Raw genomic sequence first — 18501 nt, 5'->3', positions numbered from 1 at the left:
TTCTTTGACCGCTTCAGTAACTTTTTGAGCAATAGGTGTCGACTGGAGTGAGCGGAAGATGCTGAGTGCTTCCTGACCGAGAGTGAGTTTGCGGCCATTATTCGACAAGGTCACGTTACCGGGTAGTAGCTCTAGAAAGCAGTCGGAGGACAAGTGGGCAAATCAAATACCTGGTATGCAGAGAACTGTCAAAGGATACCGCAGAACTCGTTCTGAACTGCATGCTCGTACAGCTGCACAATGATGTAGGATACCGCATCAAGTTTGTCTTCATTTGGCATCCACGCGTGCGTACCATTCTTTCTGCCGCCACGGCAATAGAGCATGAGCACTGCACAGAGAAGCTATGTTAGAACCATTCCTTGAATAGGGAATAATACTGACCTCGTCCTGAGTGCGAGGGGGTGGCAATGTTAACCGATGCAAATTTCACTTGTGCAACGAGCCAGCTATCAGCTGTAACAATTGTGACTTTAGATTGTGCAATCTCTCTTATTCCACAAGGTTACATCTCTAATCTAAGTAAGACAAGCAAATATTGAAATATCCAAGCCATGCTGTCCGTCGATCTTATCTCAGTGTTGCCCTTTTTAGCGTCGGGCGGGCCGACATAGGTTGATATCATGTGGTTGGTCGGCCAAGCGCCTACCCCCGCTGACGTCCGGACAAAAATCAGGCCCGCCTTTGTCGAAGGTCCGACGTCCGGACCACCCACCCGTACGGTTGCCGAGCAGGCTCAGGTCAAATCCCCAAAACCCAAGTCCGGATCACAAAGCTGATGGCCAACCGCATAATGAGCGCCCGAGCACCTTTCCGCACACAAACATTAGTCTGGGTTATGTATGGCACTTTTGGGCCTTTTGGATGTTACGAAAACATGTAAGGTGCTGTATCTGTATACTCTGAGGTCAATAAAGGTAGTAGCGGGCCGAGGACCATTATCTGACCCAAACTTATCGAAGCGGTAATCAAGCGCCCAAAGCTTCGATTATCTTATCTAGAACCTAACCCTAAGTCGGTAGCACAATCTAGCGAGTACGGCATGACTTGTTCTCACTAGGTGATATTGATCATAACTAGGTTAGCAGCTGATAATATATACATTTAGTAAGATAGCTACACAGGAGGGCAAGGTCAAGCACACCTGCAACGACTCCGACGGCAAGGGGGGCCCAAGCCCCGACGCGCTGCTTCTATGGAAAATGGGCGCCTAACGCCGCCATCGCTGTTCACCCCACCGCCTGCCCTGCAAACGATGATTGACATGCTTCATTTGACTTCTAACCTCGTATACATGCAATATTAATCGACTATTTATGCTGAAAATACTCAAATGTTCAGAGTAAGAGGCGCCAGTGCACTCGGAGGTTGGTGGTGTACGGCGGTTATCCGAGCGCTGATGGTATCAGATTTGGGTTTCTGACTTGGGTTTTGGGAATTTGACCTGAGCCTGCTCGGCAGCCGTAACCCGGCCTCGGCGAGGGCTGAGGTCAAAACGTTCGGACAAAATCTGGCATAGGGTCCAAAATTTGGCCAAAAACGTCCGGATTCCGGATAGGCATCTGGCCCAATTATCAGGGGTCCTGCTGACACACGCGCACGGAGTCGAGATGACAACAAATGATGTTCTAATCGCGCTTGTCTCACCTGGTGATGCGAAGGAACTTGCGCTGCAAGCGTGAAATCCAGCTGGTTACGCATAATCCGGCCATCCCCGGAAGGATGGCCTCGAAATGAGATTAGAGACGCTTGAGCGCCTGCGTGCGACGAAACCGACCCGTATACAGCAGACCCGTACGTACTGCAGAGACAGAGGCCACAGAACAGACAGACACAGACAGACAGACAGACAGACAGACAGACAGAGACACAAGTAAAAGGGAGGGACGGAGGGCAGACAAAATGAACCTAAGAGTGAGCAAAGGTGAGAAACGAGAAGGTGCACGCTGTGCCGAGAAACCAACCTAAGAGTAGCAAAGGTGAGAGAGTGCGCTGCACCCCTAGCTGTCCCGGGTTCTGCGTACTCCTCGAAGAGGGGTCCCACTCGGTGCATGCCGTTCGCCACTCACGTCAGTGGCAGCATGACCAAGACCTCTTCCGGTTGGGTGTCCGCTGGACATTTCCCGCGCTGCGGGTGATAACCCAGACGCTGTCCGAGTGTGCACATCCCGGGCAAACACGGCGCAATTAGATCAGTGTAAAGATACTTTAAACACGAATAACAATTCGGCGGCGCCCACCTACACACTACTATGATGGCACCCTCGTTTATAAGTGTTCCCTGCTTTATCAATTTGCTTTTGCTACTTCAATCTGCCTCCGGAGGTGCTGGGAATATTTTTTGAGATAGCTCTGTATTCATGCTATAATATGATACCCATATTATGACAGACATAAGGTGAAAGACGGTATGGTATTTTTGTAGATGCTCAGAAGCAGTCTAAAACTGGCTGAAACATGCTACTGATGGCTAGATCCAACCAGATCTCGCTCACCAAATATTCTTGCGACCACATTTATGAACTTGTGCACTTGCACTGAGCCTGGTAGGCTGATATATTTTGTTTTAAAAGTGCTAAGTACATGCACAGAGAAGGAACAGTTGTGGAGCGTTACAATGAACGGGCAAGGTGTGATGAAATTGTCACTCCGCCTGATCTCAGACACGGCAGGCAACGAGGGGCTCTCGACAGCAAGTCGCAACGATCCTACGCTCAGCACAGTGCCACTGGAGGCTGTCAGTAATGCGCATGGGAAACCGGGGAGGACCTGGCAGGCCCCAGGTCCCCTCCGGACCTGTTCCTAATGGACAGAAGAAGGCATTACCGCTCATCTACGCATCTAAACACGGCAGCAGCACGGCTCGACGGCATCTGGTGTGACACTAGTGTGACGAAATTAATAAACGAGGGAGCAGGTCCCATTTTGCGCACCGGAATCGATCCGCAGCTCTTGCAAGACCTCAATAAAATACAACAAAAATGCGAATACATAGTCAAGGTGTGCGCACATCGATTTATGCAAAACCGCTCACGAAGAGGGGTTGTGGTAAGCTACAAGAAGCAGATTTGCTCAATTTTTATAAACCAGGGTGCCATCATAGTATACGAGTCCGAGTCTGAGGCCTGTGACGCGTGACGTTGCTCCCATTCAAACTCATACAGTAGATCCTGGATCCTATGTCTCATCCCTGGGGATTTGCCACCCTGGTTGCAGCCGTCCAGCAAGGTTGCCGACTGGTCCAGACAGCCCAGCCTGGCTCTTGAAGCTCTCCAAGAAGTTCTTAATGAGGTTATACTCTGCATGCTGTGATTCGTCAGCAAGTTCCAAGCCCTCATCGTCCTGCTGCCCCCTTTCCAGCATCGTCTGTAGCTCTGACTCCATGGCGGCCTCGATGTCGCCATCATCAGGGGACTCTGCCCTCGCCTTGCCCTTTCCCTTGTCGGAGTTCCCGGAGGACCCTCGCGCACCGCGTGATCGTGATCGAGCCAGCTCGGCATCCATGGCTTGCATAAGAGATTCAAAAGAGTCCAGCTCCGAGTTTGCGTCAGAACGCCCTGTGCTGGTTTCTGGTGCCTTCCGAGACCCTTTTTTCGGGGTCAAGGCAGCTTCTCGTCGAGGAGACACAGGCTTGAGATCCGGAACAAATGCTGGTTGGGAACTGTCAGTCCTACGTATATGGCTGTGGGGCTCAAGAACTCACCGCCTTGATCCTTGCGCTCTTTCACAATGTCACGCCACTGGTCTTCTGATATCCCGAGAGCCTGGCGAGCGAACTCTAAGAATTCCTCTTGTTCCTGCTCCATGTCAATCTCAATCTCGCCCTCTACCTGTGGCTTCTCTTCCTCAGACTCCTCGTCCCCATCGTCCTCTTCGTCTGTCTCATCGTCCGAATCGACGCCCTCGTACTTGTCTCGTGGAAGGATGGGCGGACGGATGGGGCGCATCCGCGCGGAAGCTGAGCCGATAGTCTGGTTGGCGGGGTCGGGCACCTCATCTCGCGTTTCGGTCTCGATCGTGGTTTTAGCGACGCGCTGAGAGTTGCTGTAGTAGGACGAGGGCATCATGCCGTATTCGGACGGGTCGATACCTGGAACGAGCTTTTCCATTGCTGCCTGTCGTTCAGAATCCCACATAGCGGGCTTCGCGTCGACGTCCATACGCGTTTCGTAATCGGAAGACTGAGAAGACTCGTCATCAGAGTCGTCATCGCCTGACGATGGCTTCTCGCTGCGAGAAGAAGCTTGAGACCAGAGACGCTGTAAAACCTTCATCGCACTTACTCCTCAAATAGAGCGCCTTCGAGATCGCCTTTACCTTCGACAAATTCCTCCACCTGCTGAGCCAGATCTCGCAGTCGAGAAGCCTGTTCCCTACCCAATTCGTCCTCCTGTTGCGCAGTCGCATCGCTCTGCTGTGCTTCACTCGCCACGGGCCCGTCGTTTGCAACCTTCTCCGTGGGCGGTCTAAATGATCCTTCGAGTAGAGCATCGAACGACTCTGCGTTCAACCAATCGTCTGGGTCTGGGGGAAAGTCAGGAATGGAAGGCACGCTGCCAACACTTGAGATGGCCATGTCTGCAAGCGAGGCGAATGGTGTCCGGGATGCATCACTACACGAATAGAAAATCAGTATCCCCGAAACTGCAGTGATGCCCATGACTCCATACTCGTCACGTCGCGCTTCTAGGAACGCCTTCACAGCTTTGTCTTCTAACTCGTTCCAAGTCTGAGAGCCTTCGAGATTACTCTTGAAGTAGCCTGCTGACTTCAAATTTTCGAGGAATTGTCGATAGTCGCTGTTTTGCTTGAGCGCATCCTTGCGGGCTTCGGGCTTGGTAGCGTCAGACTTGTGTGAAATGATCAGTGTCAGGACGACGCACCGTGATTGCATCAGTGGGGAGCTTGCGGTTTTTGCTCTCTTGATAGAGCATTTCAAATCCACAAGCCTAATAATGGTGTGAGTTTCGCAACATGGAGACGAGGATAATTTCCGTACAATCTTCATCCCCAGGTCTTTCACCTTGTGCTCGGGAGAATCCTCGAGTTCCGTCCAACGTCCAAATATCTTCGGTGGGTAGAACTTTTGGCCAACCATCTGAGCGTAGGCGGTACGAGTGAGCCTCACTGTCATTTCGACCGACGGTTCCGGTGGGAACCGAGCCATACGATGAGCGGCCTACGGATTGATCGATTAGATGACGTGAGTCAACAGATGTGAGCGTACATACCCGCAGCTGTAGCGCATCTCTCGTGTAGAAGGTTTCAACTGCCTTCTGAACGAGCGAAGGATCGATCGTGAGCGCTTTGGTAATGTCTACCGGTAGACAAGCCCTCGCATAGTGTATATGCGCCCTAGCCCTGGCTGGATAGCTAAAAGACAACATGAGCGACGCTGAACGGAGTAATGAAATCATAACACACCCAGATACTCTTCGCCACACAGCCTCTTCTATCTTCGCTGAGGCCTGTGAGCCGGCCACAGAGTTGCGCACAAGGTCGACAGCATGTTGCTCGGTTATAAAGCTACTATCATCTTCCATAGGATCGGCTTCGTCATCCTCGCGAGTGCCAGGATATCCCCTTCTACGTACGTTAGTTGTTCTCGCGTCCGTGTGGTCAATCGAGACGATATGTAGGTGGGTTTGGTAGATCCATATCTAACTTCCCGTCAACATACACGTAAACACGGAGATGATCGTTCGTGCGTACTCTGTTCTCTGAATTTGCTGGTGTAATCCAGGAGGGAAGGTCGTCCGCCGCCTCGATAAGCAGGAACTCTCCGTCTGTATCGAAAACTCTGATGATATCGTGTCAGAAGCGCAAGACGCTTGCAAGAGTAGTCACGCACCTGACAGCAACGTCCCACTTTGCGGTGATCTCGCGAAGCAGCCACACCGCACACCACTCGTCGTCAATCGAGTCTCCGACCCTCATCCTTCCCTCCAGAATGAAACCTCTTCCAAGGGGATGCGAGATGACCTTCAGCTGGAAGCCGTCCCGGTGCCACTGCATGTCGGGCAGCAGAGAGTCTGTGTGGTTCTGCATCAGCACCGCAAGCGTGGTGACCGAGGCCTTGTCTGATTGCTCCTTGGGCGGGTAGAGCACATATTGTACGGTGTCCTCAGACACAGCGGGCGGGCGATTGAAGATGTTTTCGGCTCTCTCCATCTTCACGAACTTCCCTGCGTTTCCTGTGTAGGGAATTAAACGTATTACATACAATGCAAGCATAGACAGCTTAGGATACATACAAGAAAAAGCTGTGTGCACTGAGCATGTGCCCTACGCAAGATGCAATCCAATAATGGGCGCCTGATCGATGCGGTCATGGTCGTGATCATGCCTAGGGCGCTTGCATGGCAGGAGTGACGCCTCCGCGGCCCATGCCAAGTCGTCCTCGACGATGACCACCGCATTCAAGGATCGCAATTTGTTGGCAGTGATTGGGGACGAGGTGTGAGATATCCTCACTTACCGTAGTAATTCTCACAAATCACGTCACTGCAGGACACTATTACAGGTCTTCTCTTGGCTGGCATCGGCCATGTCGAGCGGGGCAAGAAGAACTTCCTGGTCGTAGACTCCAGTAAGCGTCGCCTGCGCATGCACCGCATTTTCGGATCTGACTGCGTATAGAAACACAAGTATCTGCCATTGAAGCCACCTTCCAAGAGTACACCGAGCGGAAAGACATTGCCATCCTTCTCATTAACCAGCATGTACGCGTCCACGCCCGTTTTCATTGTCGCACCATCTCACGTCATGAGCAGGTCGCGGAGAAGATCAGGCCTACTGTAGACAAGTACACCCAAGCCTTTCCCGCCTTGCTCGAGATACCCTCCAAGGATCATCCATACGGTGCGTCCCTCGTCCCGCGCCTTTGCTTCCACTGTACCGACCGACTTGTCTCGGCTGTGCTGTTGTGGCGCCCCTGCAGATCCCTCTAAAGACTCCATACTCAAGCGCGTGCAAAAGCTTTTCGGTGACTAAGAATGTCTCGCATGGACATGCGCTCGTGCATCGGACTACGGCGGATGTGTACATGTACCGCGTATTAATACAATATTAAAATGTCCCCGTGATCGACATCGAGCGGAAGAACGATAGCATGGGCAGATGTGCAACGAAAGCGAGCTATTTTTACACGGAGGAAGCTATAGGCTTTGTGCGATCTGGACGCTATTTCCGCCGTCCGCCGCTGTTGGGCCCACCGCCAATAACGAACACTCGTATCGGCCGAGGTGCTGATGAATCTGTTTCAACACAGGAATCCTTTCGGTCAGGGATGCTGCCATAGAGAATGGATAAACTTGAAACATACCCGGAATATCCACCCTTAGGTACCGGAACTCAAACTGACCGTGGTCGTTCTAGATTTGAGGATCAGCGCACTCGTCCCGAACCGCACAGTCCGGATGCACGCACCATGGCCAAGTCAGCATGCACCTCGCCATCTACAAAACCTTCTTCCGGTGTACTTGCCGTCGTGCCAGCGGACTCTGGACTGCTAGGTCGCAGACCGGCAAAGAGTCCCGTCAGACCCTGCTTCCAGCCGCCGACCGGCTTTTGCCTGTTTCGGCTCAACGGACGGCATCGGTGGCGACGGCGAGGACGGCAGCGGGTCACCACTGAGGAACCTGAACAGCCTTTTGCAGGATTCCCACTTGTCGGACGCGTAGCTCTTCGTCGACTCCACGAGCTCGTCCGCCGACATGTCCGACAGCGCAGAGGCCGAGTTTTTCGCCCGCTCGACGGCCGCTTGGAATGCCGACTGGTCGGGTGGTATCGTCGCCGCGTTGTGCGGCTGTCCCTGCACGAAAAAGTTGAGCAGCATGTGCTCGCGTCCTGACGAGTCTCGGGCTATCTGGGACGCGACGCGATCGTTGCGATGTCGCGGCCGCACGGCGGACGGCGGGTTATTATGGAACACGAACGGCCCTCGCAGGTATTGGCTAACCTGTTAAAGAGTCTCAGGGATGAAAAGCGGCATGGTACAGAGGACGCACCTTGTCCGAAGACTTGATCAGCTCGCACGCCTGGCCGTACAGAACTGTCGACGAGTTCTTCGAGAATAGCTCTGAGGTCAGGGCGTAGACAAGCATGGCCGAAAAGCCCGCCCCGAAGAGGATGACGAACAGGTTGGTGGTCCTGGCCGTCGCGCGGCCGACTGCACCGATGTACCGATGAGTTCGAGCGAGCCCGAGTGGTTCATGTTTGCGCACCTTTCCCGCTCATGCTCAGCTCGGACCATTTCTTCACCTCGCCCTGGTCGTTCGGTGTTGGAGGAACGAGACCGAGACGAAACGGGCCCATGGAGTCATCGCGCCCCGCCCTGGCACGCTTCTGGTCGAGCGCACTCGAAAGGAGCGAAGAGCTCGGGAGCGGGTCTCGGTGTGTTGCGAAAGAGCGGCGGAGCAGCGCTGTGCTTCTGCTGCGCGTTGTCTGTCCTCTGGCGAATGACCTGTGGCACAACCTGGCCGTAGAGCGGGTGCAGATGCTCTGTACCCTGGCGGACATCATGTTGGGACGCAGGCTCACTTCCGGCGGCTCCAGGCGGCGGCGACTAATACTGACGCTCAAACGGCGCTTGTCGGTCATTAATGGGCGTCTGGATGCGCCTCGCGTCGGGCAGTTCGCGGCAGGGAACGTCGAGACAGGCCAGGTATATTTACAATGACGGAGAGCTTCACATCACACAGCTTCATAAAAACGAGGAAGAAGTACAAGAAGTGGACAAAAAGCGGACTTGTGGCTTGATCCTAAATCGGGACACGTTCGCGGCAATCCCGACACAGGCGTTGCATTCTAGATATCTCGGTTCACTCAATGGTCTTGATATCACGCAGGATCGCCTCTGGTGGGGGTGCACAGGTGCTATGATAGATTTACCGTAAGCCTCGGTAAGCTAGTTCATGCCAGGGCATGCCTACGTTCAGTTTAGTTGCATGTTGGGCTCTGTGGACCTGCGTACGGCAGTTGTAGCCGTACCAGCAGTCAGGCTTGAATTGCATGCCTTCTGCGTGGCCACCAATGAAGTCATAAGCGAGGAATCGGCTGCGGCAGCCTAAAAGGAGACATACCCTTGACTTTCGTGGCCGTCCACCACTCGCGCAGGCGCAACCGGACGAGGGCGAGTAAACAGTCGAGGCAATACCACTGGTCCTTGTCCCAAGGCCCTTCCGCATCACCGTCCATGTCACAGAGCTCCTCGATAAATTTAGCCCAGTCGAATGTCAGCCTGAGGTCATCGTCTCGGGCCTGGATGTGATCAGCAAGCTGCGACATCTCGTGACTGTTCCTCGAAAGGTTGCCCTCCAGGGTCTGAATCAACCTGCGCACGGAAATGATGCCACGTAGCAATTGCCAGTCTGATCAAGCAGCCAAAATTTAGCCTGGAGCGGTGCACAATTCAGTTGCAAACTCACTTGGCCGGCCCCACAGATCTAAACCCTTCGGCTCATGACAACGATAGCCTACATTGACGGGAACGCTTAGCGAAGGCTCGAGGGCTGCCGCGCGAAATTACCAACAGTCATCCTGGCTCCCGTATGCTGTGTCAATAATAGCTTTTGCTCGCTCAGTCACCTGGGCGTCCGCTTTGATATTCCTTCGTGCAAGTGTCGTGCGGAGTTGCTCATCAAAGTTGAATGTGAGATGCCACACCCACAGGGTCTCCGGCAGTTCCGCGCTTTCCCAGTACGACAAGGCGGTATCCGGACCTCCCATGAAAAGCACAGCCGGCGGACCTGGCGGTGCTGTCAGCAGAGGCCTGGAGATGGTGCGGGTAGAGACAGACTGCTATCCCACCCGTCTGACCATTCAGTGCCAAGAACGAAGGTCCAGGACAAGACGTCTTGGAGGAAGGAGGCCACACGGTCTATTTCCAATAATCCGTCGGTGGGCCAGGAATCGAGGATCTGCTCATATCCGGTGTCGTTTTCTTCCAGTTCGGCCTGGACACGTTTACAATACAGCCAGAACCGGTATGCCGCCCTGTGAAAACGCAGAGACTCTTCGGACGTGAGTTTGCTCGCCGCCGAGGAGCGGTCCTTGTTTCTGGGCTCTTGTCAGCTTTGTGGCGCATGTCGTGGCTGGGTGGCCAGCATACCTGAAGCTGAACAGGTCTTCTAGCCGCTGCACGATCGCCGCATTCTGCTGGAGCAATTCACAGGCATCACGATCCAGAACGCGGTCCGCGAGAATCGTATCTTCGTCACACAGCTTCGGGTCGGCGTTGAACACGACTCTCACGGCCTGAGGCAAAGCAGGTCCGACCAAATTGTATGCGATTGAGAGCGCGGTTGACTTGGGATGGGCCTGAAATGTATTATACAGATGACTTTTGGATGTCCTGAGTACTGCCGAGAGTGTTGTAAAATCGGGCAGACTGAGCAATATTCCGTCGAGGACGTCTTGCGGAAGCTGGTCAAAGATTGGCATGGTTTTTATCTCGGGCTCTTGAGGCACGAGAGGACGCTTGAGGCAGACGGAGCAATGAGAAAGAAGCGATGGGAATAGATTTGGAGCAGGTGGTAGTGAGAGCAGTCGTGAACCGCGTTGGCTATAAACGGCGCGACGTGACTGTGTGTGACTCGGTATCAGGAGGCGAGGCTGATGGCTTGGCGTGCGCCGTGCCTGGCATGGCATCAGCGGGTCGGCTTTCGGCCACTTTTTGCGACGGCGGCCACCGCGCAGCTGCAGCAATTTTTTTTCTGCCTTTGCGTTTTTTTTTCGACGGGTGAAGTCGCTGGAGAATCCGTGAGCGGTGGCGGGCGGTGAATGGGTGTTCCAGCGGTGACACACCTGGACACGGTTCGATGCGCTAAAATAGGACCGATGCCAAGCCAAAGTCTGTATATTTAGTCTCCGTCTCTCCAAATCGGGCTGCAACACCATCGTCGCCTTCGGTAGGCGCGCACGCTTCCTCGTCCCCACACCTCCGCCCAACGTACCCGCCCCCCCGCCCGCGTCGTCCGCCATGCTCGAGAACACGGCGGCGGTGGGCAGCCACGCCTGTGCGATCCCGCAGGCCGCCTCCCATCGTCGGAGGGAACCCGCGATCTGTCCAGGGACCATTGAGTGTGCAGAGGCTTGGCATCTATATTTACTTGTATCCAGCTCAGAGTGTCAAAGATAGACTCTCGACTTGGCTCTCACTCAAAAAGCCCTCCGGTGCGGATCGTCTCTCCCTCAGCTTTTTCCTCCACGTCCCCCTTCTCGCCGTACACCATGTCCTCCGCACCATCGCCTCCTGCCTCGTCCTACTCCAACTCTCCCTGCTCCTACTCGAGGGCCCTCGACACTGACACAGACGCTCTCCTCGCGTCCACGCTTCGTGTCTTGGACCAGGTATGTTGTTCTACCCAGCCCGCAGCTATGTCGTTTCTGACCCTTCCGCCACAGCGTGCCGCACCAACCATGCACGACATCCTCGCCGCGTATACCGCCAAGGGCGACGGCGACCGTGACATGCTCTTTGCTCTCTTGAACGCAAAGACAGCGGAAGACAACGTGAGCTAGCTTTCTTTAACGTGTCCGGATCATCTGCTTACTCGTCGTCCTACGCAGCGAATGGCTGCGGACCGTAACCTGCGGCGCACGCTGCTCGAGCTCTACAGGACACAACCGCAGACTTCGTCATCAGCATATGCTGTCCAGCACCATGTGATGCCACAGTACCCGCTACCTTCGCCCCCGACGTCGCTCTACCAGCAGTCTCCGACTGTCCACACCCAGTCACCAGTATCGCGCAGACGTGCTTCGTCGATATCATCACGCTCATCAGACGAGCATCTCTCCTCGCCGCACTTGCGTAAACGCCGCCGGTCGCGGTCGCCGAATCGGTCAGATTACGGGGACTACCGCTCCCGTGCTTACTACGAGCGGGCGGTGCCCTCGCAACTCGACGCCCCGCATTACTCTACGTCTCCCTACTCATCACAATCGTCATCACACCACAGTGGTGGCTCTCCAAGATCACGAGAAGCCATGACTATTGGCTCGCTACTGTCATCGAGGGGAGCGGAATATCAAGAAGCAGATCGGCAAGCTGGCAGCCCTCTTTCGTCACACTAGCGGCGTCCTGCCGTTGTTCTCTTCTCCCTCAGTCTGCGTTGGGATTCACTGTTGTTTTGTTGTAGTTTTTACCATCGTCGTCAAAGCATTTTAGTTTTCTTTATTTACTGCATGGGTGTCTGTCAGCTGTACTCAAAACTACTATCACGTTTCTTATTACCGTATCCCGTCGGAAATACGTGTCCGTGTGTCAACACTGCCAAGCTTCCCGCGCGAAGCTGCAATCGTAAGCGGTTTTCGTCTTGCCACTTGGCAAGTTCCATGTAATGTGCCAGCGTGTACGCATGCTGTAAGCAGGCCGTAATTGTAATCATGCGCCAGCGCACGACCTGCGGGTACGTCTCCCTGAAATTTTCTGCGAAGGATTTTCTGGCTATTTCGTATGTTCGCGGTCCCGTGTACGAAGCCTGCCAGTTGCACGAAGAGCGTATCCGAGATGCCGAAGCCGACACAGGATGCTAAATATGACTTTCCATGCAGGGCACAGGAAATGACATGGCGTAAGTTATGTCACAGCTCGGTCAAAGACGTGGCTGTGCTCCAAGAGCCAATATTAACTCCCAGTCCGCGCAATGGCCACCCGTGAGCGCGCTGAAAGGCCGACGGCAGTTTCGTTCGCTCGTTTCTGTAAGACAGCGACAATAGAATACACAGCCCGTTTTTTGGGCACAACCCCCCCCAAGCTCGTTCTAGAATTTCTGCGCAACGATTTCCCTTTCGTCTCAGCACCGCGCCTCCGGCACGCCATCGCAAGGTCAACTCGCGCCACGCCATGGAAGCCTGCGACAGGCGGCGCGCGTGTGCATGGGCGTGTGTTGCGTCGCGTCCACGCGCCCGCCGGTGGCCTCTTTCACAGCCGGAAGAACCTCGACGCCACCCTTGAGCGAGAAGGGAGCGGCGCGGGCAGCTCCTGCTCGCCGCTGGCCTCGACTCCCCGCTTTGAGACACCGCAGGCGCCGTCGTCCGCCCAGGAGCCGGCCGATCCTGGCGAGGCAGCAGGGGGGACAGGGCTTAGCTCTCCATTCCACTCGAAACGCAGGGCTGACGGGAGATGGAAGACTCACCTCCGGGTGTGTCGCCCTCGGTCCACCAGTTGGCGGTCCACAGGTGTCCGCTGCAGGACGCAAGTTTCGGTCGTCAGCACGGTCTGGACGTAAGGTGTGACGTGCGCGTCGTGTCCGGCGCGCCGCGCGGCGCAAGGTTTTGCGCGAACCGTTCGCAGCTGACACAAGACTGGCCGTGAAAGCGGTGCTTACCCGTAAGATACCTGCTGGCCCCCTGTGTACGCGACCGTGCTGGACCACGCCGCGACGCCGCTGCAGCTGCCGCCGCTCGACGGGGAGCTGCTTGGCGCGGTGCTGCTGCTGCTGCTGGACGAGGGCCCGCTTGGCACGCTGCTGCTAGGCGCGGTGGCGCCACCTGCACATGCGCTAACTGGGGCACGGTGGTCAGGGTGCGAGGGCGGCAAGCGAAGCAAGATGATGACTCACTGGCACTCCAGTCGCCGTTCTCGTTGGAGCTGGGTGTGGAGGAGGACCACCACTTGGCCTGCGTGCATGTGGGCAGTCAGGAGGAGGCGCGACTTTCGAGAAAGAATTCAGGGTTACAGACCTCCCAGATGTAGCTAGTGCAAGAATCATGCGAAAAATGAGGTGTGAGCATAGACGCAGCTTGGCAGGAAGGGCAAGGTGCATACCCTTGGTACGACACTTGAGAGCCGGCGTTGTAGGCCGAGCCAGAGACGAACGCTGGCGCAGAGCATGCAGGGAAGGTGAACCCAGTACCGCCGGCTGCCACAAGCGCGTTCTTGATCGCGAGATCGTAACGGTCGTTTGCTGCAAGGCAATCGTGAGCTGTCGGTGTCAGCGATAGTGAATCGTTGACGGCACCGACCATAGGCTTGGGACGCGTCCCAGAGCATCACGCCACCAAAGGACGGGAAGGCCTTGCGCATCTGGGTCGCAATGTTTTGCAACGTGCTGATTGGCACGTAGCCGGTGCCTGCCGCACTGCTCGACGCGGGTGCACCAATGTAGACCTTGACATTGGGATTAGGACTGATGGTGCGTGCCCAGTTGTCCCTGCCGATGTCATCAGTATGAGAGCGCCACCGTGCGAAGATAAGACCGGCTGCACCATATGCCGAAGTCCCAGTTGGAGGCTTCGTTGAAGTTCTGGAGACCACAAGGGTTGTTATCTGACATTTGCGTGGAGATCTGTGAGTCCCAAACGAGGTGGAAAGTTTTATGACGTACAGAATTGAACGTAGATGGCGTCGAAACTCGCAGTGTTCAGGACACCGCCGAGAGACGCGTCCGGATACACGCACTGCGGCGCGCCGGTGATATAGTATCTGTCAAGGTTCAAGTGCTATGAAAATTTCTGTGCGCGTGAGCTTTAACAAAGAAACTCACTTTTTGCTAGCCCCAGCAGCGTTCGATTGAATGCGGTTGATGAAGGCCGCGTAACCGGTCGAAGAGCCACCCTCAATATCGAGGTCAACCCTGCACGAAGTCGAGTGAGAAGGGGTCGAGTACCAATGCAAGCTAGTCGCTCACCCATCGAGAACGGCGTCTCCGAAAGGACGCGTGGAGCTGCTTCCTCCGAGGAACAAATTCCATATGGTATCTGCAAAGTCTTCCGCCTGACTGTCGCTCGAGAACCCAACAGATCCCGTTGCACCGCCGAGACTTAGAGTTATAATCTTGCCTTTAGCTTGGCATGTCTGGATGTCCGTGCCAACGGATGTGCAGATCGGTAAGTTTGTCCCAGAGAAAGTTGCGTTGTCGGTGGGGTTGCAAGTCTGCATCCATGTGGTCGCGTGAGAGGTATGCCGGCATGCTCAGAACGTTAAAGCTCACGTTCGCGAGGTTCAGCGAGGGTTCACCGCCTGGACCAAAGAAAACATTCAGGAAGGCCATCGGGAAGACATCAATGGCGTCGTCCTGACATGCGGAAGGCATCAATTCTCTCATATATCCCAGGGCACGCGAATGTCATATAGACGTACTTGGCAATAGAAAGCCAGAGACTTCTGCCAGTTCGCGGTGTCGGCGCTGTTCACGGCACCGTACGAGTTCTGGCCCCAGTAGCTGTGGCGCTCTCATCAGCATGTGCATCGACCGGACGTAGGCCATGTATGATATCAGATCCTCACACTGCGACCTGTGAAGAAGCACAAAGACGACACGATCAACTGACGGAACGTTGCAGGGACGAACGGGCCTAGGCTCACGTTGTCATACAGGGTGTTGTCGAACGCGCTAACAAGGAAGACCTGAGCGCCGACGAGGGCAAGTGCTAACGCGAGAGACACGAGAGACGGAGCCATCGGTCTTCAGGTCCCAGGCAGGAATGGGGCTGCAGCGTAGGCCACCGAAGCGCGAAAGTCACATAATCCCGCGCTTTATACATGTACGACATACCGAGGTTTTTACTAGCCTAGTGTCCAATTTGACGACTTCCAAGCGTGGCACGGTCTGCTATCGCTCATGTGTGCGCTGCGACCGCATGCATGAGTAGTAAGCTCACTCAGCTCTGCTGCCTGACTCGGGTTAGAATAGCATGGTATGGATCTGCAGGCTGCCGTGGAAGCTGTAGACACATGCGGTGAGAATGGCTGCCGAAGGCAGACCACATTGCGATAGCGACGGCGTGCAAGGAAGTTCATGCTGCAAGGACGCACAAGATAACATCCCATGCTCTCCTCACAGCGATAGAACAGAGCATGCCATGGAAGACGTTCCGAGGAGAAGTAGGGTTGTTCGTAGCTTCGTCGCGCTTTCGGAGGAATAGACCACGTGTCCCGAATTGGCAACCTGACCGAGCTCCCGAGGGATCAGCGAGGTATACAATAGATCGTATTCTGACAATCTAATGTGGTAATACAGCTATTAGGACTGGTGAGCGCATTACGAAAAGTAGTTATGGAATAGCACAAGGACATCACTGCGGTACAGTGTCACGCGCCCGACCCGTCGCTATCAACAACGCGTGCTGCATCCCGCCTCACCATGTCTGCATCAGAGAACACGTATGAGCATCGCATGCTACATCTGCGACAATAATAGAGCATACCGAAGTATGGGTGTGTCTGCGCCTCCCGGGCAGTAAGACGTTCTTGGTGGTCGTATCGCAGCAGCTTGTCCAGGAAATCGATGGCCTCATTGGAGACGAGCCTCGAGTTCTCTGAGGTGACGAAGCGAGTCCAGGGCTTCCTCGGCCAGCTGAAAGTAGCTTGAGAAGGACAGGGCAAATAGGTAAAGGCTCCGCTTACTTCGAGATCAAGTCGTCATATTGAGGATCGAGAGCGATGTCGTACTTCTCGATGTATTGATATAGGCCTTCAGTGCCGAGAACCTTCGCAATCTTGACCAGTTGGTCGTAGTTGTCGTGTCCATGGAAGAAGGGCTCCTTGCGGAATATCTAGGACAAGAGTGTCGATGCTCGTTGACTGTAGCCTTGACTGTAATAGCGCGGCACTTACCATGGAAGCGAACATGCATCCATAGCTCCACATATCAAGACTGTAATCATACTCCTGAAAGTCTACAAGTAGCTCAGGCCCCTTGAAGTAACGCGACGCAACGCGGACGTTGTACTCTGTCTTGGGGTGGTAAAATTCGGCGAGACCCCAATCAATTAGACGAAGCTGACGAGAGCATTAGCACATGACAAGTCTAGCTTTCATAGAATGGTTCTTACAGTCCTACGTTCGTGGTCAATCATGACGTTGTGAGGCTTCACGTCGCGATGCATAATGCCCTTGGAGTGACAGAAATCCAGAGCCTAACAGCATGCTCAGACACGTTGCGAGCATTGTGCAGCGCCACACATACCTTGAGTAACTCGAACATGTAGAATCGGATGTCAAAATCGTTGAACCTGGGGTAGAGAACCTTGAAGTCGACATTGTGGATGTATTCCGTGATGAGTGCGGGGATTTTGGATGATGGATCTCGAACGACGTCGAGGAGTGCGATGATGTTCGGTCCACCAGCAAGGTTCTGGAGAATTTTGATTTCTCGCTTTATTTTCTTCTTCTTCACGGGCTTGAGAACCTTGATGATACACCTCTCTTCGTTGACAATGTTGACACCCTCAAAGACCTAGGCAAAATGATGAGAGTTTAGCCATGAATCATACGGGTTTCTGCGTGGACAGACCTCGGAGTACTTGCCCCTTCCGACCTTCCTAACTATCTCATAATGATCTTGAGTGCCCCACTGTACCTGCAGGTTGTCTGATATAGCGTTTAAACACAGGCAAATGATCGTATACAACGACTCTCTAACGCACCGTATTCGTACCAGGACGGCCCCAGTTTGGCGTTAACATCTGCGTAGACACGAGCGACGGACTTTGTCTGCGACCTTCCCATAACCGCTGCGACGAGAGTGGAGGTTGGAGACGGGGACGAGGCCGTTGCGATTCACCTCCACCGTGCCTCGTTGAGCCACAACTGAGAGCCATCACAGAGCCGTAGCCGCGTGTCAAGTTTCGCACGCTATGCTACAACTCTGACGACCGTAAGTACCCAGACTCTAATCCACCTCAGCTCGCCATTTGTTCACTTCGAAGAAAAGATCATTAATTTTTGCACGCCAGTTCTTACTTGGCGGCGAAATGTCCCCGAAACTGCCCGCACGCTGGCCTCAGGAGGTGCAGTACGCGCGCTCTCAGCGGTTCCATGCCTCCGTTCCTCGAGACATCCGCGCATATCTCTGTCCGAAGACGCGGATAGATGGTGGCGCAGGGAGTATTACGGAGTCTCTGCCAGTGGTGATAAAACCCATCGCCGTGGATGGCCATCCCGCAAAAGGCCAGCACGGCCTGTTTGCCGCGCGCAAGATACCGCCCCGCTCACACATCATCGACTATGTCGGCGAGGTCCACGTTGACGACAGACCGAGCTCAAATTATGACATCTCATTGTATCACAACACTGGCGGCGTCAGCGTTGGAGTGGACGCGAGCCATATGGGCAATGAGGCCAGATTTATCAACGACTACAGAGGGGTGGCAGCCAGGCCAAATGCTTTCTTCGAGGAGCGCAGGAACGGCATGGGAGAGCTTTGCATGGCTGTATGGAGCGGTAAGGACGAGATCAAGAGAGGACAGGAGATCCTTGTATCGTATGGAAAGGGCTTTTGGCAGGCTCGCTCGGCTGCCGGCGAGACGACGAGTGAATAGGACAGTATACCGTGATTCTCGCGCAAGATTCAGCATCAATCTACCACAATTTCCCCCGACCAGGACTTCAAGCGGAACAAAGTATATTCTGCTGTTTTTACTAGTATTGCACCGTTTGCCCTGGACCGTAGGCGAGCGTGGCGTTCCTAGAGACTTGCCTTATTTGTGGCGCGGAGAGGTTAGAAAGATCTGGAACGTGGCTGACCGTGGGAAATAAATTTCAAAGCGCCT

At 54.5% G+C, this 18501-nt stretch overlaps 8 protein-coding genes across 8 annotated transcripts; 3 read left to right on the top strand and 5 right to left on the bottom strand.

The window, feature by feature from the left end:
• Positions 1-3177: 3177 nt before the first annotated feature.
• On the bottom strand, positions 3178-6171 carry PHACADRAFT_83166 (uncharacterized protein; the record flags this gene model as incomplete). Its single annotated transcript, XM_007390225.1, has 10 exons — positions 3178-3650; positions 3704-4230; positions 4284-4613; positions 4671-4849; positions 4884-4949; positions 5000-5179; positions 5232-5373; positions 5425-5660; positions 5713-5800; positions 5852-6171. The coding sequence occupies 10 exons, from the start codon at positions 6169-6171 to the stop codon at positions 3178-3180; spliced, it is 2541 nt and encodes an 846-aa protein (XP_007390287.1).
• Positions 6172-6406: 235 nt separating this feature from the next.
• On the top strand, positions 6407-6993 carry PHACADRAFT_155961 (uncharacterized protein; the record flags this gene model as incomplete). Its single annotated transcript, XM_007390224.1, has 5 exons — positions 6407-6457; positions 6511-6589; positions 6640-6722; positions 6774-6861; positions 6941-6993. The coding sequence occupies 5 exons, from the start codon at positions 6407-6409 to the stop codon at positions 6991-6993; spliced, it is 354 nt and encodes a 117-aa protein (XP_007390286.1).
• Positions 6984-8500, bottom strand: PHACADRAFT_247022 (uncharacterized protein). The gene is given in 6 exon segments (XM_007390223.1): positions 6984-7256; positions 7325-7373; positions 7429-7573; positions 7593-7960; positions 8010-8170; positions 8226-8500. 6 exon segments carry the CDS (start codon positions 8314-8316, stop codon positions 7183-7185), a joined length of 888 nt encoding a protein of 295 aa, XP_007390285.1. The 5' UTR covers positions 8317-8500; the 3' UTR covers positions 6984-7182.
• A 125-nt stretch (positions 8501-8625) lies between these two features.
• On the bottom strand, positions 8626-10505 carry PHACADRAFT_133680 (uncharacterized protein). The gene is made up of 7 exons (XM_007390222.1): positions 10112-10505; positions 9800-10059; positions 9534-9749; positions 9429-9476; positions 9084-9371; positions 8934-9019; positions 8626-8877 (listed from the first exon to the last, which is right to left on the bottom strand). Exons 1-7 carry the CDS (start codon positions 10441-10443, stop codon positions 8842-8844), a joined length of 1266 nt encoding a protein of 421 aa, XP_007390284.1. The 5' UTR covers positions 10444-10505; the 3' UTR covers positions 8626-8841.
• A 704-nt stretch (positions 10506-11209) lies between these two features.
• PHACADRAFT_247019 (uncharacterized protein) lies at positions 11210-12218 on the top strand. Its single transcript, XM_007390221.1, has 3 exons — positions 11210-11352; positions 11407-11514; positions 11572-12218. Exons 1-3 carry the CDS (start codon positions 11233-11235, stop codon positions 12076-12078), a joined length of 735 nt encoding a protein of 244 aa, XP_007390283.1. The 5' UTR covers positions 11210-11232; the 3' UTR covers positions 12079-12218.
• An 871-nt stretch (positions 12219-13089) lies between these two features.
• On the bottom strand, positions 13090-15178 carry PHACADRAFT_83835 (glycoside hydrolase family 18 protein; the record flags this gene model as incomplete). Its single annotated transcript, XM_007390220.1, has 9 exons — positions 13090-13192; positions 13775-13913; positions 13972-14159; positions 14215-14275; positions 14334-14431; positions 14493-14582; positions 14637-14881; positions 14940-15023; positions 15089-15178. Coding segments are annotated over 9 exons (1098 nt in total), but the record flags the coding sequence as incomplete, so codon positions are not given.
• A 743-nt stretch (positions 15179-15921) lies between these two features.
• On the bottom strand, positions 15922-17518 carry PHACADRAFT_247015 (uncharacterized protein). Its single transcript, XM_007390219.1, has 8 exons — positions 17377-17518; positions 17244-17320; positions 16917-17186; positions 16783-16866; positions 16565-16729; positions 16355-16503; positions 16156-16304; positions 15922-16095 (listed from the first exon to the last, which is right to left on the bottom strand). Exons 1-8 carry the CDS (start codon positions 17456-17458, stop codon positions 16040-16042), a joined length of 1032 nt encoding a protein of 343 aa, XP_007390281.1. The 5' UTR covers positions 17459-17518; the 3' UTR covers positions 15922-16039.
• A 185-nt stretch (positions 17519-17703) lies between these two features.
• PHACADRAFT_155952 (uncharacterized protein) lies at positions 17704-18270 on the top strand (the record flags this gene model as incomplete). The annotated part of the gene is made up of 1 exon (XM_007390218.1): positions 17704-18270. The coding sequence occupies one exon, from the start codon at positions 17704-17706 to the stop codon at positions 18268-18270; it is 567 nt and encodes a 188-aa protein (XP_007390280.1).
• Positions 18271-18501: the final 231 nt, after the last annotated feature.

The sequence above is a fragment of the Phanerochaete carnosa genome, assembly GCF_000300595.1.
Source record: "Phanerochaete carnosa HHB-10118-sp unplaced genomic scaffold PHACAscaffold_1, whole genome shotgun sequence".
Taxonomy (NCBI): Eukaryota; Fungi; Basidiomycota; class Agaricomycetes; order Polyporales; family Phanerochaetaceae; genus Phanerochaete; species Phanerochaete carnosa.
The sequence above is the reverse complement of the archived record's forward strand: the minus strand, read 5'-3'. Positions and strand labels throughout refer to the sequence as shown.

Excerpts from the sequence above, each read along its gene's own strand:
- PHACADRAFT_247022 (XM_007390223.1), bottom strand. The coding sequence starts at position 8,316 with ATGGGCCCGTTTCGTCTCGGTCTCGTTCCTCCAACACCGAACGACCAG. Across the intron at positions 7,961-8,009 it reads TGATCAAGTCTTCGGACAAG|GTTAGCCAATACCTGCGAGG; the intron begins GTGCGTCCTCTG and ends ACTCTTTAACAG. Across the intron at positions 7,257-7,324 it reads CCTAAGGGTGGATATTCCGG|ATTCATCAGCACCTCGGCCG; the intron begins GTATGTTTCAAG and ends GTGTTGAAACAG.
- PHACADRAFT_133680 (XM_007390222.1), bottom strand. The coding sequence starts at position 10,443 with ATGCCAATCTTTGACCAGCTTCCGCAAGACGTCCTCGACGGAATATTG. Across the intron at positions 10,060-10,111 it reads GAAGACCTGTTCAGCTTCAG|AAACAAGGACCGCTCCTCGG; the intron begins GTATGCTGGCCA and ends ACAAGAGCCCAG. Across the intron at positions 9,750-9,799 it reads GTCAGACGGGTGGGATAGCA|GTCCGCCGGCTGTGCTTTTC; the intron begins GTCTGTCTCTAC and ends CAGCACCGCCAG.
- PHACADRAFT_247019 (XM_007390221.1), top strand. The coding sequence starts at position 11,233 with ATGTCCTCCGCACCATCGCCTCCTGCCTCGTCCTACTCCAACTCTCCC. Across the intron at positions 11,353-11,406 it reads CGCTTCGTGTCTTGGACCAG|CGTGCCGCACCAACCATGCA; the intron begins GTATGTTGTTCT and ends CTTCCGCCACAG. Across the intron at positions 11,515-11,571 it reads CAAAGACAGCGGAAGACAAC|CGAATGGCTGCGGACCGTAA; the intron begins GTGAGCTAGCTT and ends CGTCCTACGCAG.
- PHACADRAFT_247015 (XM_007390219.1), bottom strand. The coding sequence starts at position 17,458 with ATGGGAAGGTCGCAGACAAAGTCCGTCGCTCGTGTCTACGCAGATGTT. Across the intron at positions 17,321-17,376 it reads GCCGTCCTGGTACGAATACG|ACAACCTGCAGGTACAGTGG; the intron begins GTGCGTTAGAGA and ends ACGCTATATCAG. Across the intron at positions 16,867-16,916 it reads ACATGTTCGAGTTACTCAAG|GCTCTGGATTTCTGTCACTC; the intron begins GTATGTGTGGCG and ends GCATGCTGTTAG.